At 48.1% G+C, this 25,712-nt stretch overlaps 1 protein-coding gene across 1 annotated transcript in view; it reads left to right on the top strand.

The window, feature by feature from the left end:
• ITGA11 (integrin subunit alpha 11) overlaps positions 1-13,851 on the top strand; it is a gene marked incomplete at its 3' end in the record, with an annotated part of 113,347 nt that extends 99,496 nt beyond the window's left edge. The window contains exons 21-30 of the mRNA XM_084239535.1: positions 1,740-1,838; positions 3,158-3,234; positions 4,367-4,456; positions 5,353-5,443; positions 7,858-7,971; positions 8,162-8,248; positions 9,955-10,065; positions 10,173-10,268; positions 12,988-13,101; positions 13,780-13,851. Of these exons, the coding sequence (XP_084095661.1) occupies positions 1,740-1,838; positions 3,158-3,234; positions 4,367-4,456; positions 5,353-5,443; positions 7,858-7,971; positions 8,162-8,248; positions 9,955-10,065; positions 10,173-10,268; positions 12,988-13,101; positions 13,780-13,851 (951 nt within the window). The remainder of the gene's footprint in view (positions 1-1,739; positions 1,839-3,157; positions 3,235-4,366; positions 4,457-5,352; positions 5,444-7,857; positions 7,972-8,161; positions 8,249-9,954; positions 10,066-10,172; positions 10,269-12,987; positions 13,102-13,779) is intronic.
• Positions 13,852-25,712: the final 11,861 nt, after the last annotated feature.

Here is a 25,712-nt window from a genome sequence, read left to right as displayed (position 1 = left end):
TTGCAGCCAGGGCTGAGAACCCAGGGGAGGGGAGTGTGAACCCTTCTAGAACATGGGGAGGCATGGCAAATAATGCACACATGCATGTGTGCATGAGCACACGTGCACACGTGCACACACACACACATACACACACAGCACTCCTGAGGCCAGAAGAAGCTGAATGGAGTGAAGCCAACCCTGGAAAGTAAGGGGCTGCCTGTCATGTCCTCCCTTTCCCCATGTGGACCCCCAGTGTCCTTGAACAGACCTCAAAGTTTCATCTGAATGGGGGCCTGTCACCTGTCTGTGGCCATGGTCAGTCCTCTGTCCCATCCTGTCCCAGTGCCACTCCCTCCACAGCCCAGAGCAGAGATGAGGGGCTGCCTTTCCAAGTCCTCTCTGCCCAGAGACTTTGTATCTGTCTGAATTTGGGGTAGAGGAAATTGAGCCACAAACCTGCATCCAGCTTTTCCTGCTTCCCTGACGCAGGCTGTACAAGACATGTCCTGTACCTTAGCCTAACCCTCGGGAGAAGGAATCATGGAATATTGTTTCCGTGGCACAGAAGGGCTTTTGGAACTGAGCAGGGGCAAAGAGAAGGGGAAAGGTGTCCATGGAGTGCTGTGGAGTGGGGCAAGCCTGCGCCTGGCTCCTGCCAGATGGCTGCCCTCTCCCCCAGCCTGGGACGTGCTCCCAGCAGGAGCTCAGCACTCCTCCCAGAGCCCCTCCCTTAGACCAAGGGGAAGGCTGGTGGAGGAAGCACTGCTCCTGCTCAAACACAAGCGTGTTAGTGCGATCACACATGCTTATGGCACACACATGCAGAAACACACAGACCTACATACACGTGCAAGAAACACATGCTCCGAATGACCGTACCCGAGCGCACATGCATGTGCACCTACATGCAGACCACGCACAGACTGGCCTATACACGCACAAGCATGTGTGCATGCCAGAGATGTACACGGGCGTGTGCCCGACAGTGCAGAACCCAGGCAGGCACAAGCAGTCATCGTGGCAGCTGCCACATGTGGTGGTTGCAATCATCTGGGCATGGAACTAGATGCCACGTTTACATGCATCAAATCATTTAATCCTCATAACAACTAAATGAGATCAGGACTATCATCCCCATTGGGTAGATGAGACCCAAGCAAATGAGTGAGCGGGTGCGAGTCCCTTCCCTCTGGACCGGTGCTGAGGGGACACAGTGCCAACCCTGTGCAGTCCCAGGTCAGACGGTCAGGCAAGCCTGGTGGTGTCCCCCGACGCTAGGCCAGCCTTTTCTCAATGGCCAAGAGCCAGTGAATGACCCACTCTTCAGATTACAAAGTCATGCAAGACCCCAAAAGCCTCATTTCAAGCTAAAGGCGCTCCTTTCCAGTCCTTCTCCATGTGCCGTCAAACAGCCAGAAGGGCAGGGAGGCAGAACAGCCAGAGCACACCCCTCTCAAGCTAGTTACTTCCGGTCTCCAGGCCTCACCTGTAAGCAGGATAAGACTTGCATTCCGGGTTGATCCTGAAGCACTCACAGCACCCCCGGGAGCGCCTGCCCACTCCCTCCACAGCCCAGCACCCTGCAACCCAGCCTCACCACACCTCCACGCCCCTCTCCACACCCAGCCAGAGCCGCCCCCAGCCTCCAGGACCCCTGGACCCAGCCTCTACTGCAGCTTCAGCCTGGCCAGTGGGGGCTGAGGGGCTCCAGGCCTGGGCCACATGGCCCCACTAACCGATGCCCTCATTCGCTCCAGGATGACTCCGATGGCAGCATCGAGTGTGTGAACGAAGAGAGGAGACTCCACAAGAAAGTCTGCAACGTCAGCTACCCCTTCTTCCGGGCCAAGGCCAAGGTTGAGGGCAGTGTGGGGGCGGACTGGGTGGGTACTGGGAGGCTGCGCGGGAGGCAGAGGCGAAGGAATGTGTTCATCTCTCCTGTGAAATGCCATTCAAATGACCTGATGAGCCGGCCTTCCTGGGACTGCCGGCCCACCTGGGAAGTGGCCAGTTCCCCTCCACCTGGGGAGGAAGCCTGCCTCCCCCATCCCGCCACCCGCCCACCACCTCCAGGCCAATCCCACTGTTCTCTGTCCTAGCGAGTTTGTAAGTGCCCAGCCTCTGTCGGTGCTGTGTGCAGAAGATGAGAAGGGAAATTAGCATTTCCTGAGCACCTACATGAGTTTAAAAATACAAGTGAAGCACATAAATGACTTGTGAGGGAGAAGCAAATTAGCCAGGAAATCACCCCAGGGCAACAGGGAGCCACTGAGAGTTCTGGAGCAAAAGAAGACTTAATTTAGGCTGAGCTGTTTGTGAAGTGGGTATTAGAAGGGAGCTTGAGGCAGGAGCCAGCAAGAGAGTAGCCAGGGGTTCCCAGGAACAGGGTCTGCAAGGCTGCGGGCATTGTGGTGGAAGCGGTGATGGGGAGGCAGAGCAGGGCTCCTGTCAGAGGACATGTGTCTTCCCAGGGGAACACAAGACTGTAGTTTTCAGGGTAAGACACTGGCAGACCCTCAAGGCTTCTCCACCCCACCCCTCCGCCCCCTGGGCTCTGGGTCTCTGTGGGAAAGTCCATGAAGGTCAGGCCTGGGAAGCTCAGAGGCCTGTGCCCAGGTAATGACCTGAGGGAAGGGGCACTAGATGAGGGCCGATGTCACAGGGCCACATCAGGGGACCCAGTCCCCTCTCTTGGACAGTGGCCAAGGGCAGCATCGGGACATGGTCCTCGGGACTAGAGGGACCCAGGGTGGCCTTCGCCCTCTTTCAGGCCTCACACCGTGCCACACACTCGAAAGTCATGGCTGAGGCTGTCTCTCCACTCACTTCTGGCCCCCACACACCGTGGGTCACAGTGACAGCCATGGAACCCCCACCCACATCCCTGCAGAGAGTCTGAAGTTGGACTTGCTGCCTCCTAGTTGCTTCTAGTTTAAAAAAAGAGTGAAAAGGAAGGAGGCAGTCTGGTCCACAGCCAAGAAAGCCCCTCAGAGGAGCTGTTGTCTCCAGCTGTGTCCCCTCAGCTGCCCCCATGCTCGGCTCGCATTACTCCAGCACCCCCCTTCCTACCCCGACCCCTCTTCCCCACATGAGAGAGGGCTGGGAGGGGTGGGCCAGGCCTGGGCTGAGCAATGCTGTTCCCAACCCCCAGCTCCAACCACTCCTTCCTTTGCAGGTGGCTTTCCGGCTAGATTTTGAGTTCAGCAAATCTGTCTTCCTGCACCACCTGGAGATCCAGCTCGCAGCAGGCAGGTCAGGGCCTTGCTACTCCAGAAGCTGCCCCTCCCTGTGAGGAGTCCCCACCAGGCCCTGCCCCTCATGCCCCCACCTGGGAAGCCCTTGGGTCAGTCCCCAATGTGCTGCCCCAAGTGTTGCCACCATTCCTCATTCTTGGATATGGATAATTATCCCCTCACCTCTATGTAGTGTTTTTCTATGCAGATTATTTTAAAACCCTACTGTTATAAAGCACTCGATATGTAATATCTCACTCAGACTCAGCAGCCCCATAAGAGGGGCATGCAGACACCATTCTTTATCTCACCTCCCGACGCACAAGAGAAGAGAAGCTCAGAGAAGTTGAGTGGATTCCCCAGTGACACACAGCTCGGAAGTAGTCCGCGGGAGGTTCTGAATTAGGCCTGTGTAGGGGGCCTTGGGGTGTCTGTGTGTGTCAGGCGTCCCTTTCCTAACGAAGCACCTCTCCTGGGGTGAGCTTTCCAAAGGGAGTAGAGCAGTGTACGTAGTGAGCAGAAGTCATATTTTTGCGTGATTTGCCCTAGTAGTCCATGGAGCACAGTAAGAAAGGAAGCACATTTAACCAAGTTTCTTCCAAATGTCTCTGAACTTCATTCTCTGGCTTTTTTGAGGCAGCAAAGTACCCACAGCTGACCTGTGGGAGCTCTCTGTCCCCCAGCATGTCAGCCCTGAAAGGCTCAGAGATAAATAAGCCCCCAGTGAGCCCCTCTCATTGTTTTCCCTGTGCTTGGGCTAATGGGTGCCTTTCCCCACCGGTGTCACCTCCCCTCCAGCCCACAGCACACGCAGGCTTTGCCCGGCTGAGGGTGAGGTGGCCCAGGGCACCAGGGCTGTACGTGGCCAAGCCAGCACAGCCCTCTCCACTTCCGTCAAGTCTTTCCCTGCACCCACACCGCCCAGACTGTCCTCCTACAAGGGCTGATGTCACCCATCCCCGGCCTCCGGGCCATTCTCTAGAAAGCACCTCAGACACCCTTCTGGCCGGGGCGGCTCCTTGGCCCCAGTGCACCAGGATGCTTCTTCTCAGTCTGACTTCAGTCCTCCCGCGGCGGTGGCCCCTGTGCTGGCCGCCTGGGGCCAGGGAGGACTGACCCCCCCCCCAACCCCTGCCTGGCTCCCCCTGCAGTGACAGCGACGAGGACGAGAGCACCAAGGAAGACAACACAGCCCTCCTGCGCTTCCACCTCAAATATGAGGCAGACATCCTCTTCACCAGGTGGGCCAGGGCCCCGGAGGAGTCAGGCCTAAGGTGGGGACACCCTCAGGGGGCCCCAATGAGGCTGGCAGTCCCAAGGCAAGGGACTGGTTGAGGGTCCCAGAGCAGGCTCCAGAGATGAGGGACTGTAAGATGGAGCCAAAGTGTGGCCATGGCGGGTCAGAGAGTGCAGCCCCCTCATCCATGGTGGGGAGGTGGAGTCAAAGGAGGGGACACAGGCCTGGCCCCAGGGAGCCCAGCCCTGCGAGGGGGAGCCCAGGACAGCCACGGGCACTCACTGCAGGTGCAGGTAATAAGCAGGAGGCAAGGTCGATGGAGAATTTTAAAATAGTAATCAAACTGATTAAAAGTCTATCTGCTGTTTACTGCCACCTTGACCAGCAATTCTAAGCGGTGCCAGTGAGCAAGTGCTCCTCTCTGCAGGGCCGGCCAATCCCACCATCCTCTCCCCTGATATGTCACTGCTCCCCCGTCTCTCCTCTGAGAGCCCCCAGGTGGGTGGAGAAGTCAGGACTTATCGGGAAACATAGAGAAAGAACCGTCAGGCCCTCCACAGCCACCCCAACCCCTAGACTGGACAGCAGTGCCCCTAGGTGAGTTCATGCTCAAGGGGGCACTGCCCCCGGGCAAAGAGGCCACCACAGGGATGGCAAGTAGCCGGCCCCGAGGCCCATGCCCATCCCGCACGCAGAGGTAGCTTTGGCCAGTGGAGCTCAGTGTTTATTCCTGCTGATCCTCAGAATCCTTCCCAACGTGGCCCTCCTGATGGATACAAGAGGAAACCTAATTTTTATGGTCTAGGAAGCAGCAGGCACACGCCCACGCCCTCTTTCGTTCATTTATCCATCCAGCCAACACTGACTGCGCTCACGGTGGCCTGTCCTCTGTCCCTGCAGGAGCAGCAGCCTCAGCCACTACGAGGTGCAGCCCAACAGCTCACTGCAGAGCTACGATGGCCTTGGGCCTCCTTTCAGCTGCGTCTTCAAGGTGAGCTTGAGCGGAGCCAGATGGAGGGTGAAAGACAGGAGCCGAGGACCCCGCACTTGAGAGGGGAGGAATCCGAAATCATTGCTGGTTCAGGCGGTGAGCCTTGTCCCTGCCACCCTCTCAGGCGTGGCTTTGGACAAGCACCTTCTCTCCCGGGGCTTTTCAGTCCTCAACTGGAACATCATGGGGCTTCCAGCAAGGAAGAGGAGATGTTCCAGCAAGCGAGATGAGATGTGTCCGCATATAATCTTTTCAATGTTTTTTTTAACGATCTGAACGCACTGGGGTTAATTCTGTCCTATAAAAGCAGCCCAGAGTTGGCAACTTCACAAAACCATCCAGGATTGGGTCTTTCTGTTCCACCTTCTTCTACGTGCCATTTTCAGCCTCCCAGTTTCCGCTCCCAGGCCAAGATGGCTGCAGCTCCCACCACCACGTTCTCATTCCAGGTGGCGGGAAGAAGGGAAGAGAGGAAAACACACCCTCCCTACTAAGGAATGCACTCCTTGGCAGCTCCTCACTGCCAGATCGCTCTCATTGTCCGTAACATCATGGGTTAGCTCTCAGGCAAGCTGGCCAGTGTGGTTTCTGTCACTAAGGAGAATGAGAATTGTCAGATACTGGGAATCAGAGGGCCCCGGGGTCCTTCCCACGCCTGAAGGCTGTGCTGAGGGCTGACGTTTGAAAGGGTACTCAGGTCTGGATGGTTTGTCCAGGAGAGGTCTGGTGACCTTTCCAAGACCACACAGCTCGCCAGCGGCCCCTCCACTGGGGTTATGTTCCCAGTCGCTGTTGATCCCAAAGCCCTGCTTGTGGTCACGGCGGCCTTCATGCCGTGTGTCGCGGCTAGAATGGGAAACCGTCACCACCGTTCATGTCCTTCATTAAGTAATGACTCCCCTTTCATCACAAATCAAGGGCTATCACCATCTCCACCCCCAGCCTCTGTCCCAGCTGGCCAGGCAACAAACTCCCCTGCCGCGGACCAGCACAGCAGTAGACGATGAGGCCGCCTCAGGGTTGAGAGAAGCGTGCAGGGTGGTCAGGGCGTCGGCGAAAGAGATGACAAACAGACACACTTCAAGAGAGTGAAAACCTGAGTGTGATTTTCGTTGAGTTGGTGACCAGTATATATATGTTTTTCTAAAGGCATAGGAATGGCGAACATCAGTGAAGAAATCAGCTTGCTTATAGGTTTAGCTTATCATTGACAGGGCAGTGATTTACATCTGGACCCAGGCGCATTCCTAAGTAGTTAGGCTATTAATTTTTTTTTTGTCTTAGGTGATTAGTTTTTTGTTTAAACTACTCACTACCACTACATTACTATTAATTAGCACGGATGAGTTTTACTTTTCACAACGTAATATTTTTATCATTAAGATTAATGCTAACAAAGCTAAGCATACAACAGAGAAATTATTAAGTTAACAGTTCTATTAATACACAGTTTAGTAATGTTTCATTTGAATTAGCCTTTTTTTAATCAGCAACCAATGACCTTTTTATTTTTATTTTTTTTTTAAAGATTTATTTATTTATTTATTTATTTATTTATTTATACAAGCACTGGGTATAGCCAGAAGTGTGGGAGGGTGAGAGAATTCACCAGAGTCAGAGCAGGGAGCAGAACAGGCAGATGACGAAACACACTGCTGAGGGGAGGTCTGCGCGCCATGTGGGACCCTCACCCAGTGGTCGGGGATCGAACCGGTGCTGCAGAGGCTGCGGGCAGCCTCGCAACCCAGCGCTCAACCGCTGCGCCACCGGGGAGGCCCCCCATGACCTTTTTAGACAGAGAAAGAGAAAAGATTTTAGAAAGAGAAAAGATTTTAGAGAGACAGTTGTATTAGAATAAAGTTTGTGGGCCTTGAGAAGGTGAGATAAGGTTCCGTGTGGTCAGCATTCCTGTAGTGGCTCCTGGAGGTAGTTATCTTTCAACAGGCTTCCGTCTTATCTATGTCTTCGGGGGGTTTGCTGTTCTCCCCCTGCTTCAGGAAGTTTTGCTGTTCTCCCCCTGCGCACTGGTTTCTTGCCCAGCTGGACCTAGGGACCGTGGCGAAAGCCATTAGCCCTAAAGGTCACTGCAGGGGGAGGTGCAGCACCCCCCACACCATCAGAGGTGGGACCCTGGCTCTCCTGCCTCAGGGCCCCCACTGACTTGCCCTCAGCCTCCGGGACCCCAACCCCTTGCAGCACTTTCCATGTACTTTCCTGCCCAAGCCCCCGACCATGATTACACAGAGCTTAGCATTACTCAGAGGACTAGATGCCAGGGGACTTGTAGGGGGCATTTCCCAGAGCCAGCTGGGGCCCTCACTGCCCTGGGGCTGGTCAGGCCCTATGGGTACCGCTCCCCCCATACACCTGGTTCTGCTGCATGTGCACTGACACCTTTCCGTCTCTGACTACAGGTCCAAAACTTGGGTTTGTTCCCCGTCCATGGGGTGATGATGAAAATCACCATCCCTATCGCCACCAGGGCTGGCAACCGCCTGCTGATGCTGAGGGACTTCCTCACCGACCAGGTATAATGCCCTGGGGGCTTAGGAGAGGGGACCAGAGGCAACAGACAGCACCCTCACGTGTCCCCAAGTCCTCAGACCCCAGCTCCTCCAGGGAGCAGGCCCTCCCCTGGGAAGAAGAGGGAAAGCAACATCTGTGGGAGGCCAAGCGGCAGGCAGGGCCAATGGTGAGGCTGCCTGTGTCCCTGCGCAGGGGAACACGTCCTGTAAGATCTGGGGGAACAGCACCGAGTACCGGCACGTTCCAACAGAGGAGGACACGAGCCCTGCCCCACAGCTGGTAAGTGTCGCCGCCGAGAGCCATGGGGGACCCAGAGGACGGATGCTGAGTCGGGGACTACTTCTCTCCTTGGCAGTAGTTCGTCAGTGAGAGCGTGTGCCCAGCCTCCGGGAGGAGACACAATGCAGGAAGCCACTTTCCTGCCCTTCTGCAGCGCACCACCTCCAGGAGACAGTGTGTGGCGAGGAAGCCTCGAGCAAGTCATGTCAGTGTAGAGATGTGTGAGCAGAGTTGGGGTATAAGTTGGAGTGTGGGCATAAAAGAATTCACCAGAGACACAGTGGAGACTAGAAAAGGGGGATTTATTGAAATACACTGCTAAGAGGAGCAGCAGGCGAGACAGGAGAGGTCTGCACACGAAGGATTTGGGGCTCCCCCTTATAACCTATTTTTTTTTTGCAGGCTTTTCACGACTGGGGAGTTGGTTGGGCTGGTTAGTCCTGGGATAGCTGGTCTTGGGCATTGACCTTTGACACAGAATGTGTCCTGGCCCTGCTTCTGCATTCAGGGTCAAAGCCCTGGTCCCCATAGGAGCCTTATCAATTCCCTTTCTCTATTCCAGCCTCCCAAACCTTCCTGCTGGGCGGGGGCTGGGGGCTTCATTTTAACCTTTTAAATGCTACCCCAACACAAACAGCCAGGAGAAAAGGAACAGAGACCGTGGACTCAGGCCTGAGCCTCCAGGGGCCGGTGGGAGAGACCGTAGAGGCCAGGGGAAGCAGCCAGGCAGAGCACAGCTGTGGGGCTGGAACACACACATGTGTCTCCTTGGAGAGTGAGCGCCCTGCCCCGGGAGCTCAGCATCACCTTCCAAAGCCTCCCCCGAGGTGTATGTTCTGGGCAGTCTGTCCCCAGATGCCAATTTCTGAGCACGTCTTCACTATGTCTTACCCACCCAGACAAAAAGCTTAGCTGTGTTAGCTTTATTTGCCCCAGTAAGGGCCTCCCACAATGCACTTTTGAGTGTGGTGCTCTTCACTGACCGCGGCCGGGGACAGGGAGGGGGTGGAAGTGGCTGTGAGAGCCACACAAATAACTTTAATACATTCTAATTATTCATCTGACATGTGTATGGGTTATCCATTGAGATATCTGCAAATAATAGTAACTGTTCCAGTTTACTCATTTAATCCTTATAGTTTTTCTCATCTCGCTCTGGGTAGGACCTCCAGGGCAATGGTAAACAGAAGTGATAAGAGTCTTGTCTTGATCCTGAGTTTAAAGGAATTGTTTTTAATTTCTCTTTATTAAATTATACTTGCTATAATTTTTTACATGAATATCCTTTATTCAGATTTAGAAAGGTCCCTGGGAGTTTTTATCATAAACAGAAGTTGGATTCCCTAAAATGCTTTTTCATAGAATTTGTCCCTTTTATCCCTTTGGAGGGAGATGACATTAGATTCCCTAATGTTGGACTGAAATTCTGCTCTGGAATACAGCCAAGGGATGCACGACTTCACAGGGAGCATCGGCTACGCCATTCTTCCCTTGGCCCCCGGCCACCCCTGCACCCCCAGCCCTGGGTCCCCCACCTTTGTCCCCTGTCCACTGCCCCGCCACCCCAAGTTGGTCGAGCAGTGCAGCTGTGCCATCAGTCTGGGGGCCCACTCTGCAGCTCGCATTCTCAGGTCAGAACTAGAGATGCCTCCCCTTCCTCCCCCAGAGCCTGACCGCTCACCCCCCAGACCTACGTTCTCTTTCAGAATCACAGCAACTCCGACATTGTCTCCATCAACTGCAACGTGAGGCTGGCTCCCAACCAGGAAATCAATTTCCAACTGTTTGGGAACCTATGGCTGAGGTCCCTAAAAGCAGTACGTAGAGCCCCTGGGCTGGGCTGGAAGGATGGGAAGGAGGGGGTGCTGGGGCATCCCCACCTGGGGAGGGGCCAACTTCTGACGAGAGCTCTGATTTTATACAGCTCAAGTACAAGTCACTGAAAATCACAATCAACGCAGCCCTGCAGAGGCAGTTCCACAGTCCTTTCATCTTCCGAGAAGAGGACCCCAGCCGCCAGGTGAGCCCCTGGGAACCCCACGGACCTGGGCTCTGGCTAGGCCAGTTTGAGCAGGGGCCACCCTTCCTCTAGGGTTTTCACACACTCTTGGCCGTAGTCCTGCTGGAGACAGACCTGCGCAGGTAGTGCAGCACACCAGGAGAGGGGGAAAGCAAGACTAGCAGCAGTTAGGGCAGAGGTGGGAAAGGCAGAAGGAGGCATCCAACAAGCACCTGGGGCTGCACCACAACAGCCTCAAGGAGGGGCAGAGGAAAGAAGGAATCTGTTCATTTTGCATTTTGCTCTAGAAGAAACTGGCCTCCAAGCCTGTCAGCCCCAGTGGGCCACAGTGAGTCTGTGACTTGGGCAGGCCAGCAGCCACCATTAGCAAGCACCCCACCCCGCACCTCCCCACCCACTCGCACCTCAAATCTAATGAAATGCAAGTGGCCTGTGCTTCACAAGTCCGGTATGAACTGAACTTGTGGATGACGTTGAGCTGGAGAGGTGCTGGGTTCAGAGATCGAGGCCCTTGGGTTACCTCAGAGAAGTTTCACCAGAGCTCCCCTTTCAGTGGCACAAGGCGACTTTCCCACGAGGCAGAGACGTTTAGTTATATTCAAAGGGCAGATTTATTATTTTAAAAAAAGGAAAGATGCTTGCAGACACAAGCAGGCAGAAGGAGTTGTCTCTAAAAGGGACAAGTTTGTGAATGGAGACGCCTGCATGGTCACAGGCAGACAGCTTGGGAAGAGAGCTGCTTCTTGCCAGTGTAGAAATTGCACTGGACATAGTTCTTTGGGGGAATGATTTCGTTCCTTTGTGGAATTGTTATCTATTGTTAAATCAATTACTTCTAGGATGTGACTAGGTTGACCTGTAAGGACCGGGGGTTCTCTACAGTGGGGGTTCTCTACAGTGGCCCTCCGGCTCCACATCCCACCTCTGGTCTGCAACTCCAATGCTTTCTATAGTAGCATCTGATACCTGCAACAGCAGCTGGTGCCTAAGGTTTTGCATGTCTATAGGTGACTTAACAACTCTGTTAATCATTTCTACCCCCACCTCCAGTTTCTGGTCTTGTGACACTGCTATCCTAAGTTTTCTACACTTAGCCTCCATCACAAACATGTCTCATTATTGGGACTCAGAATGTTGTAGGTCAGACTGGCCGGAATCAGGGTCTAGGAAAGGGGGTAGGCTCTGAGGGAAAACAAGAAGTTGGATATTGAAAAAGTCCCGACCGCTGGGACGCTGGGGCACGGCGGCTGTGGACACTGCTGCCCTCCATTGGTCATGTCCTGGAACCGTGGCCTGTGCTCCGGGCGAGCCACCACCCATCACCTCCCGCCCAAACCCAGGGCAACACTGGTCAGCAAAACAGGCATGGACCAGAGTAAACCACCCAAATCCAGTCACCCAAGGCCACGGTAGGGTTTCCACTGGCACTGGATTTCTTGACCTTTGTGGCCTCTTCCTCGTAAAAAAAATGTTTTTTATGACCCCCGTCCATATCAAGATGACAATTCAGGTAAGATTATATTCACTTTTTATTCTAATTTTCAAAGAAATAAGGACTTTTTTATGGGCTCCCAAAAGCACTGTGGGCCCTAGGCACTGCCCAGCAAGCGTGTCTGCAGGTAAGCCACGCTGAGCTCAGCAGGGAGTGACTGCAGATGAAGAAGAGGCACAAGGCCAAGGCACAGGACACCAACAATTAGAAGCTTGAGAAATGACGAGGAAACCTCAAAGGAGAGGAGCAGGCTTTGGTGGAACCCAGAGAGTGAGTGGCCCAAAGTGGAGACAGAAAGCGTCTCAACAAGAGGCAAGTTCACGGGGTCCCGTGACTCAGTCCATCCCCGGTGTGTGGCCAGAGCTTGGAGCCGCTGCAGGCTGGGTGCCGCCCGGCCCTCCGATGGAGAAGCAGCACATTTGGAAAGGAGGATTCACAAGGCCAGAAACTGAAGCTGCTGGAGATGGGGGTAGAAATGATTAACATAGTCGTTAAACAGGCTGTAGAGAAGGAAAGTATCAGGCCAGTCTGGAGGTGGGGATGTGGAGATTGAGGGCCATTGGGAAAAAATTACCAGTCCTTTCAAATCTACAAGTTACACCAAATATAGATAAAATCCTTAGGTGCCAACCCTGGAAATAATTAATTTAACACCAGCAGGAAGGGGGCTGGGGCCACCAGGGGGCACAAAGGAATGAACTCCTCCCAAAGAGAAGACAATGTATCGGTGCATTGCCGCACTGGCCAGGCGAGGCTCTCCTGCCCGCCTGTGGCTATGGCCTTCTCCCCTTGCCAAGCAGCAGAGGCAGCTCTCCTCCCTAGGCTGCCCGCCTGTGACTACGCAGGCCCCTTTTAGCAAACCTGTCCCTTTCAAGGGCGGATTTCTGCCCGCTTGTGTCTGTGCAAGCATCCTTTACTTTTCTTTCCCTTTTCATTTAAATCTGTCCTTTTGGATAGAACTAAACATATCAGCCTCATGCGAAACTCGCACTGCGTGGCTGAAAGGGGAGGTCTGCTGAAACTGTTCTCAGAGGTAACCCAAGGCCCGGCTCTTTGAAACCAAACCTTTCCAAACAGACATCACCTCCAGCATTTCCTTGAGGACAAGGATGCAGTTCTCCAGCTGGTTGCCAGCTGCTTCCTGCCCTCCAGCCCTGCCCCAGGCGGCCACGGGAACCCCAGAACAGTCAAGTTATTGATATAGCCCCCCACACACACCCCTTGCAGATCACGTTTGAGATCTCCAAGCAAGAAGACTGGCAGATCCCCATCTGGATCATTGTGGGCAGCACACTGGGAGGCCTCCTGCTATTGGCCCTGCTGGTCCTGGCACTATGGAAGGTGAGGGCCCCGCCAGATGGGGAAGGAGGCAGCATCCTGGCTGGATGGCCCAGGCCCGGGGGTCCAGCCTGAGGGCCCTGTGGAGAGCTGGCACCCACCCAGCCTCCTCCCCTGAACCTGACTGCAGCATGGAGCCCTCAGCACAGCAGACAGGTGGCTGGGGTCACCAGGGGGCACTAAACCTATGGCACTGACCCTTCTGTGGGTCCCTTTGAGAACAGGATGGAAGCTAGGGTTCCACTTACCAGAAAAAAATACATACACGTATACAACCATAAAATTTCGCCAAAACTTAACAGACTATTGGCAAACTGTCCCCTCAAAGTCCTTCTCTGTCTCTGTTAAGAACCCCTCAAGTTAAGAACCCCAGATGGTCTGAACCTCTTTCTGTGACAGCCAAGATGAGGGAAGCCCAGAGAGCAGTGTGGCCAGGGCAGAGTGCCCCCTGGCTTCTGTCTCCAGCCCTGGGGTTCCATCCACCCCATTCCAACATCCCCTCATCAATTAAATGGCCCATTGTGCGGTCTGGGGCGGGGGACTACTCATGGAAAGCTGAGGTGTTCAGGAAGCCTTCTGAGGAAAGAGGCCTGAGGTGGGCTAGCAGAGGGAGATCAGGGAGAAGAGACAGATCTTGTCGACTCTGCCCTTCCCTGAGCCTTCTGCCTTTTATCCCCACAGCTCGGCTTCTTTAAAAGCGCCAAACGCAGAAGGGAACCCAGCCAGGACCCCACCCCCAAAGAGCTGGAATGAGGTTCCCGAGGAGGCTGCGAATTGATGGGGGCCAGGATGCCCGGAGAACCAGTCGGTGTGCAGGCCCAGGCCAGTGGCCCCACCGAGTTGGGGAAGAGAGGATGCCAGCTCGCTTGCACTTGACCTCTTCTCCTGAGAGAAGGGCCCTGCTCCCTCTGGAAAGGAATTCAAGCCAGTTTTAAGAGGGACTGCCCTATTGGGAGGCCAAGACACCTCCAACACAGATCCTGGGGATTAAAGGGATGCCTTCTAAGGCATAACTCAAAGCCTCCCCAGGGCTCTGTGGGGGCATTTGCTGCCCCCACTACTAAGGTGCTAGGAATTCCTAATCATCCCCATCCTGAGAAGAAACCCAGAGGAAGACTGCAAATACACACTCCAGGCCTCTAGTTCCAAAGGACCCAATGGGACAGCAGATCTGACTCTGCACTGTCCTTCCACCCCATGCTGCAAGGGCTCCGGAGTCACCCCGCTTCCCCAGGGGAGATAGGCCCCCAGAGCTACCCCTGAGCCCAAGGGCTTGGTGGCGACAGCTACTGGCAAGGGATAAAGAAAGACTCTGGGACATGGAGACTATGACGGACAGGCAGCTGGGACCCAGGACTTGGGCACCCACCCCAAGAAGGGGAAGCAGGCAGCTTCTCCACCCACCTGCGTTCACACTGACTTGCAACCCACACACTCCCTCACCCTGCTCTCAGCCCCAGCCTCTCTGCTACCAAACTCCCAGGCTGCTTTTATTCCTAGGTACCTCATAGGAAGCCTGGATGATGCAATCCCCAGGGCTCCACATTCCCACTTTTGTCTTCCAGCTCAGCCTGCCAGGCAGCACCAGCAGCAGGAATTGGGATGGAGCCTCCCCGCTGCATCATCATCATCAACACACACACACACACCCCCCACCCCCCATCCCTTCTTCTGCCCACCTCTGCAAGGGACAAGGACTAAGGAGGACTAGGCAGGTGCTGCTGGGGGAGGGGAGTCCTCTCTGAAATGCACTGAATAAAGCCGGTGCAGGAACCCCAGAGCCTGTGCAACCTTGGTGGCAAATATCTGACCCACCGGGCTGTGGGACAAACAGTACCATCAATGACAATGCCCCGAGGACAAGAGGCACACCTGGTGCCCAGCTGAGTAATTTATGCCTTAACCTTGTTTTAAGGTAGAAATAAAGGGGGATACATCAAAAGCATCTGTCTCTGTTACATAATATGACTTTTACTGTCATAAATTTTTAAGAAAAAAAATTTAATCCAGTGTCTAAAAAACCAAGGCCCATTCTGTGGGCAGAGCATGCCCCAGTGAGCAGCACTCTTCAGAGGAGGCAGACAAGGGCTTCCCTGCTTCCTTCCTATGGTCTCTAAATGCTGGGGAGGGACTTGTCCACCTCTTGGTTCCAAGACAATCCCTCCAAGTGGCTGCCTGACCTGTTCCCTCCCTCCCAACACCCACCATTCCAGCCCTGCCCTCTCAGCCTCCCAGATTTCCCCAGACTCACACTTCAGTGCCACAGTGCTGACCTCCTGCACCATGACTTGGAGTTTCTTCACCTTTACCACAGGTTGCTCTTAAACCAAGTTACCTCCACTCTATTCTTGTGCAACTGAAATACCAAAAAGTCAGAATAGAACCTTAGAAATTGTTACATCTTTTCCCTCCAGAACCAGAGAAGCTGGTTCTGGACATAGACTTCAAGACATAGCTGGAAGTTGCACAGTAAAATCCACACTAATCCCAGGGTTGCTTGGCTCAAGCCAGATACATTCTAGCTCAGCCTTAGTGAGGATTGGTGAAGGAGCAGACAGAATTGATATAAAGTAACACTTTATGGGAATATTTTTTTCTCAAATGGTAAAACCAAGCTCAGAAGGCAAGATTTTAAGATAATTTTTCATCTGAGCCATGATCCTCCTGAACGGAATAACCAGACTAAAGAAGAACCCATGAACTCAGTCAAAAGTGCTTGATTTAGCATCCAAACACCCTAGATCTGAGAATGCTTTTATGAGAAACCTGTTAGAGGCTGGCAACCACATTTTTAAAAATTGCCATGTGCAGCCACACTGCAGACCAAACAAAATATATCTGCAGGTCAGATGCAGCCCACTGCTCAGTGATTTGCAACCTCCGGACACTCAGAAGCAGCTCTATCCCCAGGACTCCCAGGTCCCTCCCTGCCCTTCCCCACCCCACACCAAGAACAACCATATGTCAAAAGGTAGAAAAGCTGGGAGGCCTATCATTCAAGGCCTTTTGCCCTTTTCTTGTGTCTCTCTGCCCTTGCCCATTAATTCTCCCTTACCCAATGCTCTGTGGTATAAATGTTCAAAATCGGCCTTAAGAGTGCCTGCTAGGAGAAGATGCACGTCATAGGGAGCAAAGCCTCGTGCCAGTGCTTAAGACCTGGCTGCACATCAGAATCTTCCAGGAGCTTTAAAAGTGACCTATGCAAAGGCCCCACGCCCTAATTGGTGGGAGAGGGGCCAGGACATCATTTTTGCTTCAAAGTTCCCCCTTGATGACTCTTATGTGTTGAGCTGAAGTCAACAGGCAGGTGAACATGCAGGCTAGAAAATAAACAAGGGGCGAACATGCACAGGGCACTTGCTCGAGGAGTAACCAGAACTGCTGTCATCGTGATGGTGGTCAAGTTAACTCAGGTCTAGCCTGGTGTTGGAAAGTTTCTCTTGTTCCAGCAAGTCTTGAGAATGGGAATCACTGCAGGACACTTCACGCAGCTCCCCGGGTGCTTCGAGTCCCAAGGGGGCTCCAGAGTGGAGCACATTTGCTGCTGTCTGGGGAGGGAAATAACAGTGGATTCGGAAGCAATTCTGGCATTTAGCAGCAAGCAGCCCAAAATGCAACCTCAAATCAACATTAAAATCCATACTATATTGCACAAATGTCATCCTTCATAATGTTCTCTTTTAATCATTATGATGGAGCTAAGGCTGAACTCAGTATTTCATGAAATATAATCAAACTTAAAAATGATGGGCCGCATCAGCCCATCCTAGACACAACTCTCAACAGGCTGCTTTGAGTTCCAGGTGGCCACTGAAGCTCAGCGATTCGGTGGCAAACTTACATACATAGGAGGAAATATGCCTGGAGTGAGGTCTGACTCTTAGTCAATCAAATCACCTGGTGGCAGCACAAGGGTTAAGACGCAACCCATGAAGCTATGCACAGCCACTGCAGCACAAGTTCGATTCCCGGCCAGCCAGGAAGCAACCCACATGGAAAGCAACAGACCTCTCCAGACTCGCCCCGCTGCTCCCCTCAGCAGTGTACTTCAGTCAATCTGCCTGTTCTGTTCCCCACTCTGTCTCTGGTGAATCCTCTCACACACACACACCCACACCTCTGGTCTTTCCCCCAGCTCTTGTATGCATAAATCTTAAAAAAAATAAATAAATAAATAAATAAATAAAATCTCCAACACAGGCAGTTTTAGGATTTGGTCCATGGATTGTCAGGATTTTGTTGTAGGCTGTCTAGTAGACCTCCAAGGAGTTGGAAAATGAGGCATGTGAGACACCCTGGATGGGTTCTGTTGATTCTGACGTGATTCAATTCCCACACGAGGACAAGGCAGTCCTGAGAAGATAAAGCTGGGAGAAGCAAGAGACCACTGTCCTAGTGTTCTGTGGGGAATGTGGACCTCAATGATGGCATCCCTCCGTGCCAGCCAGCTGAGCACTGGAAACGAGAAATACTGGCAGGTGAGTGGCTTTTCTCAGGCATTACATAGTGCGATATGCAAGTTTAGAGGGCATATTGTGCCCCTTAAAATAATCATCAATCTTGAGTTGAGCTTCTCAAAATGGGATCCTGGAGCCATTTCAATCAGAACCACAGACTTAGTTCTACCCCAGAACTCACAGATCAATTCCTATGAGGTCATTCTAAGCACATTAAACCTACAGAGTCAGCAATCTAGGGCCACAATTTTCTGTTATTCTCTAAACTTCAATGTCAGTTCCTTAAATAGTGTGGCCATTCTCAGCTGCCCTGAAGCCTCTCTTGGTGGCAGCTGTAATCAGCAAAAAACCCCAAGGGGCATCCTTCAAGTAGTGGGGTGCTGGGTTTCCCTTTTGTTAAGGAAGGTGGTTTCTTTTTATTTTTTTAAAGGTTTATTTACTTATGCATACAAGAACTGGGGTACAGGCCAGAGGTGGGGGGGGGCACAGAGGATTCACCAGAGACAGTGGGGAGCAGAACAGGCAGACTGACTGAAATACACAAGACAGGTAGCAGGTGGAAGGGGTAGAACGCTAGAACAAAGACAGAGGGAATGACTGCCCAAGGAAATTTGGGTGTGGAAAGGTATAGACTCATTGCTTATCTCTATCAGCATTCAAGGAGTTTTAGCACCATACTCTCCCAGAATAAGGCCTTAGACTTGAGTTTGTCCCCCTGGCTCCAAGCCCCAAGATGCCAAGCAGCCTGTAATGGCAACAGCTGGCTTAATCATTTTGTCTCTGGCATGATGACTCACACTGCAAACCTGACGCCCCCAAACAGGAAGTAGCCAGGTCTCTCTATTCATTCCACACACTGGTCTTAGTTTTTACCTTCAGCCAACGGCATGCCAGTCCCTTATTCTGCACTAACTTCTTACAATTAAAAATAAATCTCCCCAAATTATCCCTATATTAGTTTTAACATCAACTAGGTAGGCTTTCTCCAAGGGCATTCAAGCTCGATCGACCACTTTTGTGTCACAGTCTATTCCATTAGCTTTAACATCACACTAAAGTAGGACAGCATGTTCCAAAACAAACTGAAACAGGCACAGAGAGCTTTGCTGGTTTAGCATGAAGGGAGGGCTAGAAGCTTTGCACCTGGACTCTGAAACTTTTTGAAAGATAAAGGCTAAAATTATAGCTAGCTAATGCAAAGTATTCCTTTAAGGAGGGGCCCATTCCTTAATGGACTCATCATCCTCCCTAATCAGTAATGCCCTGTTCTATTTTATCTCCTGGTGCTATGTCTTAAAAAAAGAGCAGCAACTCAAATGTTTCTTTTTGAAATGTTTTCAGGTGGCCCAAGCCAGAGTCAAAAATTAACATCATAAGCTTTTATTTTGGGAAATTGAAATTTCAGGGAAAACAGAAAATCTTATTTCAAATAGGGACCTCTAGCTGGAAAACAAGCTTATCAGAGCAAGGACCATCTTTCTTACGTTGGTCTGACTGTCCCTAGTACAGAACCTAATAGTAGGTGCTCAGGAAGTGTAATGTCTGGCGTTTGTTCCCACTGGTGGAGGTAGAAGCAATTCCCAGTCCTGCTTTTAGGATGGACTAATAAGCACACTAAACTTACAAAGCATAGGCAAATTTAAAAACATAATTTTGTTTAGGCTTGCTAAAATTTTGCAAGCCACCTGAAATTTGCATCTCATACTGAAATTTCTAGATCAAGTATTTGATGAAATGTATTACTGCCAATATTTTCTGTAGTCTGGTCATCTGTTACTTTAATAGAGCAGATATTGTTGAAACAAAACGATGATTAGAATCTCTTGGGATGGTTTCTGCAGTCGGCTGCGCATTGCCAACAATTGCAGGCCCAGCAGAGATGCTATGAGGAGCTTCTCTGGCACTGGCACCAGATTTACACAGAGGAAGAGAGCACTGTTCAGTGGGTCAAGATACCAGAGCCTGCCTGACACTTTGTTCTTGTGTGATGTGGATGGAAAAGTCATTTATTTCTGGTCTCTCTCAACTAAAAAGAGAGAGATTTATGTTAAATGACTTTTTCAGATCTCTATAAAGGGACTGGAAAGGCTATCCTAAATCTAAATTTGAAAACATGTGCCAAGGATGTACTTCATTACTATCTAATACTCTTCTGGTAATCTTCACCAATGTAATTATGTGAGGTGTGAATATTACAAAGGAAAATGCAAAATTATCATTACTTACAAATGATTAGTGTATCTGGGACATTCCAAAAGAAGCAACTGAAAAATTACTTTTAAAAAAGCATTTCCATTAAAATGTCTATATATAAACATTAACATTTAGAAGTATAGGGGCCTCCCTGGTGGTGCAAGGGGTTAATAAGCACAGCACAATGAAGCTATCAGCAACCTCTGCAGCAAGAGTTTGACCCCTGGCAGGCCAGGGAGCAACCCACATGGCACAGCAGACCTCACCTGTCTCACCCACTGCTCCTCTCAGCAGTGTATTTCAGTAGATCTGCCTATTCTGCTCCCTACTCTGTCTGTGGTGAATCCCCTCATCCCCTGCACCTCTGGCCTGTACCCCAGTTCTTGTATGCATAAATAAATCTTAAAAAAAAATTTAGAAGTCCATATAATGGGGAGAAGTTTCCATCCACAATATAAACAAAAAACCTGATGATAATAAAAGATAATTTGCAAGACCTAGATAGAGACCTAAAACTTCATACTAAATGAACATATCTTTCTTTTGGATAGAAAAGCTCAGACTTAAACAGATGGTGATGTCTCCCCAAATAAATCTATCAATTCAATACTAAACAAATATTCTTCCAACATAAAGTGACACTAAAGTTTATCCTGAAATATCAACATATAATAATGAACTGTGTCCATCTCCTGCCCCTGCATTAAAAGAAAAAAACCCAAATGAAGAAATATTAGCCCCATCAGTAGTAATATTTAACATTTACCAGGGACTTCACTATGTGTCAGAGGCACTATGTTGAGCATTTTAATTCTCTTACTTATCACAATATAAGTTAAATAATATTATTGTCCTAATTTACAGAAACTGAGGCTTGAATAGTAAAGTAACTTGCTCAAGATCCTCAGGGCTAACTACTTAGAGAACCAAGGTCACTGAGCTAGCAAGTGCTAGAGCCTAGGCGGTCCCCAGAGCTCCCACACTGCAGATCAACGGAACAGAACAGAGAAACTGTTCTGTTTTACCAATTTGGTTTATGATTCAAATCAGTAAAAATGAATTAAGGGAGCTCTTGGCTAGCTAAATCTTTACATCCAAATAAATGCCAGCTAGGTCAAAGATTTAAATCAAAGAGGAGGAGGAAGAAGGGGAAGAAGAAAAGGAACAGGTGGGAGGGAGAAGCCATGAGAAGAAACATGGGTTAGAGGGATTTATAGACCCACCTTTCAAGCAAAATATAAAACTCAGAAATCAATTGTTTAATTATAAAATTGGGTACATAAAAATGTAAATTTCTGATACATGACCTCTATTAAGATTTTATAAACACAATCATGAATCCTGAAGTTCCAGGCTAGGAATAAATTTGTTCTATAAACATAGTACACTAGGGATGTACAGTACATCAAAGCATTTTTGAAATATCAATAAACTGAAAACCTGAAAGTCCAACAATAAGGTCTGGTTAAATAAACATTAAGTCTATCTACAGAATTAAATGACATGAAGTTGTTCTTTTTTTAAATAATATACCAAAATGAAAAAAATTGCCTAAGATATCATAAATGAAAAAGGTAGCGAATAGTGTAGGAAAGACACAAGGTCATTTGTATTTTAAAAAATGAAATGGGGAAAATACACCTATGTACAGAAAAATTCTGGAAAACTACTTGAAAAACTGTTAACAATTGGTTGCCCTCCCTGAAGAGTCCAAATGGGAGGCAGAAAGAAAAGGAACTTTGTTCTTCTACTACTTCAATTTTTCTTCACTGAAATTTCCCCCAGGTATAACTTTGGCAACTTTTTTTTTTTTTTAATGAACTCAACAAGTGGTCACCTCAACTAAAGCACACGGAACAATAAAGACACAAACTTCAAGGTAGTTTTTTTTTTTTTCAAACATTTACTGAACACAAACACCATTTTTTTTTCCTTTTACACAGCAATATTATTAGTTTCAAATTAGCTGAGCTTATTAGGACTGTCAATTGCCATGAAATTAAAAATGATTCTACATGTCAAACTCAAAAGAAAATGTCATGCAGTATATAAATCACTAATAGATCTCTGGTGCAGTCAGCAAGTTTACTATGTTTATTAAAGTCACGTAACTGGTTTGACAAAAGTGCACAATAGAATGACATCACTGGTTTGTTATAAATCACAGTGAATTACTAGAATACAACAATGTAGTTCCTCTACATGGAGGACTGCAGGATGGGGTGAATATTATAAAGGATAGAATCTTTTCAACATGTTAGGCCAGTCAGATTTTACTCACCAATTATATACCTCTGAAAAGATTGGTTAGGAAAGCTGAGGACTTTTTCCTCATCTTTTCTCCTCTACCAATTATTTAGCAAAAACAAAAAAAGCCATGCACAAATTTCACAACACCTGATAAAAAACAAATACAAAACCTTGTTCACGTCATCACTTGGCAAGCTTGCATCTTCACTCCTTCATTTTTCTAATTAGGCCATTCATCACATGACTCACTCCTAAATGAAAAGCTGTTAATAATTTAGCAATACTCACCCCTGCACACACATCAAGATACACTCCCCGTAACCATCAAGTCAATGTCCCTTCCCTGCACATTAACACAAATGAACACACCACAAACCTAGGACTAGAGACCACATTTACTTTACAGTTTAAAAAATTAATGTATCACCACTATCAGTGTCGTATTTCAGATGCCATATTTGGACAGGGATGCTATACAACCCAGCCCCTTTAGATTTGGGCAAGTCTTCCAGAAATATATAAGAAAGCCCTGCAGTGTGCCAGACATAATTAGGAGCTTTCTACTTTCCAGAGAGGGTATCCAGAGCAGAGCTGTGTATTTTCGCAGTAGGAAAGAACACACGGCTTAAAATCTCATGGACTAAGAACTTTTTATAGCGCAAAAGGCCAAGTTTTGTATTCTTTAACCCATTTTAATGTTATAGTATTGTCAGTGAGAAAAACAGAATAAGCAACTGTACACTGGTACATCTGCTAGCCTGAAAAGGAACATTTAAGATTTTTACAGAAAATCAACCATAAAAACAAGTCCTTTTTTCTTTTATCCATCTACCCACTAGTTCAATCACTGGTTGCTTTTAAAACCAGCAACCTGTAATCCAAGGTCCAGGAACTCATTCCTCACCCCACCCCATTCCAAAAAAGAAATGCTTATGCTTGAATAATCCAAATAACTCTCTCGTATTCACAAATAGCTGCCTCAATTGCAGGAGAGGTGGTGACAGGGCGTTGTTCCCTTGGGATTTTAATTTTCAAAAACACTTGCTAAGACAGAGTTGATACTTAGGAAGCTGCTATCCCCAAATCATATTTTACTTCAAACAGTGCTATCATACCTATCTAATTTTCTCACAACTACTGGTTATTAATCAACTATTAGTACAATGAAATAAACCCTTCCCAGAAACAAGCAAGATCAAAGCTTGCTTTTTTGTTTTGTATAAAGTTCCCACAGCAAAGAGCATAAAGAAGTTGGACTGCGGCCTACTAGAACAATTCAGGTTAGACTAAAAAAACTTTGTTATGTCAGTTATTACGCAAAAAAATTACCTTTTCTCATTAATTGAAGGAACAGATTTGCTATCTATTCCTTAAATAGTTATCTAAAAACAAGGGTACAATGTCACCAACTCTATTCAAAGCACAAAACCCACCTAACTTTTTCATGGTTTGCCCTGGCATTAATCTACCTGGGCATCTAGTTCAACCAAATTTATATGACTAAGTGAGATAAAGAAGTTTTGATTGAATTCATCATGTTTTCCAGGAAAATTTACAGTCCAAAGCATCATTCTATAGTAATAAACATAGAAACAGCTCAGAGTTCTCAGAGTGCTTAGATACACAACTATCACCTTTCATACCTATTTATTTTCCTTAAAGACAAAAACAGAAAGAAAAAAAAAACAAAAACCCTAAGCTTGGGAAGGGTTTGGCTAAACATTTTTAAAAAATTCTACCAAAAATAAATTTGAAAAAACAGGCATGTAGATTACTTGTTTCAAGAATTGTTTTACACAGGTGTTTCACAATACATATCCGGATTTATTTTATAAGACAGAATTAGATCCTTAGCAATATAGTATGCAATGTATTACTATAGTTAAAAAAAAATGTTACCATTTAGTAGAGTCATAGTTTATTCGTCTTTAAATTCCTTTTCCAACTTTGTCAGCATTTCAATCAGCAGTTTTACTTTCTCCAGCATTCCGTCCTCCCTTTTCAAAAACACTGAGCATCATTAAATTTTGATGTCTGAATACATACATTTAATCACTATTCTCATTTTATTAAATAAGTAGTATCTAAAATGGGACTGGTCCTGGGTAGCCAAAGGGGTGAAAACATGCAACATTATCTGACATTTTAAGTTTCGGTGTTCAAAAATCATATACATTAATAATGGGACCAACTGAATACCAGGTATCATAGCTACTCCTCAAACTGTCAAATAAGCAGATCTTGAAACTTAAAAAATACAGAATCTGATCTGAGCCGTGGAGAAAGTAGTGATTCACTCACCTTGAGGATGTGCATTTTCTCTTTCAGGCCATGAGTTGCCAAAAGCAAGGTACAGTAGTAGTTCCTTGGTTCACACCAGGAGGATCAAAGCCAGTAATTTGCAAATTAGGGCTCGTTCAAATACCTCCCCTTAAACCATCCTAAAAACCTTCCTTGTAAAAATCTCAGGTTAGGAAAACAGAAATATATTATCACGACAGAATTTACCATCAAAATATTCCTAACTGAAGCAAGAAGACAAACAAAGAATTAGAGTAGCTATAAAAGTATCTTGCATTCTTCAGGGAAAAAGGTTTCAAATTCCTTCCCCCTCCCTTTCATTCCCCCTTACTCTTCAATACATGTCATTCCGTGGGGTTTCTCTACTTTATTTAAGGCCCTAGGTGCCGATTTTGGCTTGGTCATTTATGTTTTATTCTGAACCTTTCTCTTATACTTTCCTGTACTTCACAAAGCAATATCCATACTACTCACACAGAAAATGTTAATTTAAACCTTAGAGGGTGGGTGGCTTTTTTTTTTCACTTTTTATCTGATGTTGCTACATCATTATAAAGCTTTCCATTAAAGAAAAAAAGCTGCAGGTCTTTACTTACAGTACCATGCACTATGAGTAGCTAAGGCATTCATTTGGCACTAGAGAGAAAAATACAGATATAGCTAATTTTGCTTTATCATTTTTAACATAAATAGAAATAGGTGTGTACCCTTTACTTCAATTTCTGTGATGCTTAAAAGTTAATCACAGAATACTTTTAGTCTGACAAATGATATGTTGTCATTAAAACAAAGCAATACAAAACCATAATGACCTCTGTAAAGCCTGTTGGAATGAGTGACATTTTATGGTTGAAAAATTTGCACTCTCACACAGAAATACCTTCCAAAGTGGCATTGCAAATTATTTTCATCATCAAAAACATCTAATTACCTAAACCATACTAGTGATTTTTCTACTTCTTATCGCAGACTAAGTAAAGGAAGTAAAAAAAAATTAATAAAACTATCCTAGTTCCTTCTCATCTGTCATAAACACCTTATTAGGGAGGCACAAATAATGCCCTCTAGAAGAGCAGTTTCCAAATTTTAAAAGCTACCACACAAGAGAAAAGGGAGAAGGGGATAAAAATAGAATGTATAACTATATTGTGACATTGTTTCATAAGAAAACACAGCATTCATAATTTGTACATGTCTATGAGCTGACCCAAATGCAGACTGCTGCAATTTAGATAAAATACATTAAAACAGAGACTTCAAAGAATTTTAGAATTCAAGCCTCAAGGCCAAGAGTCCATCAATATTCTCTGAAAAGTTGTCCAACGTTTGTTACCACTTTGTATATACCAACCAGCATGATACAATAATTTCAATGGATTTAACTTTAAAATTCTAACTATCATGAAATAATTA

Source organism: Talpa europaea, assembly GCF_964194135.1.
Source record: "Talpa europaea genome assembly, chromosome: 8".
NCBI lineage: Eukaryota > Metazoa > Chordata > Mammalia > Eulipotyphla > Talpidae > Talpa > Talpa europaea.
This window is presented reverse-complemented; position numbering and strand designations above follow the sequence as displayed.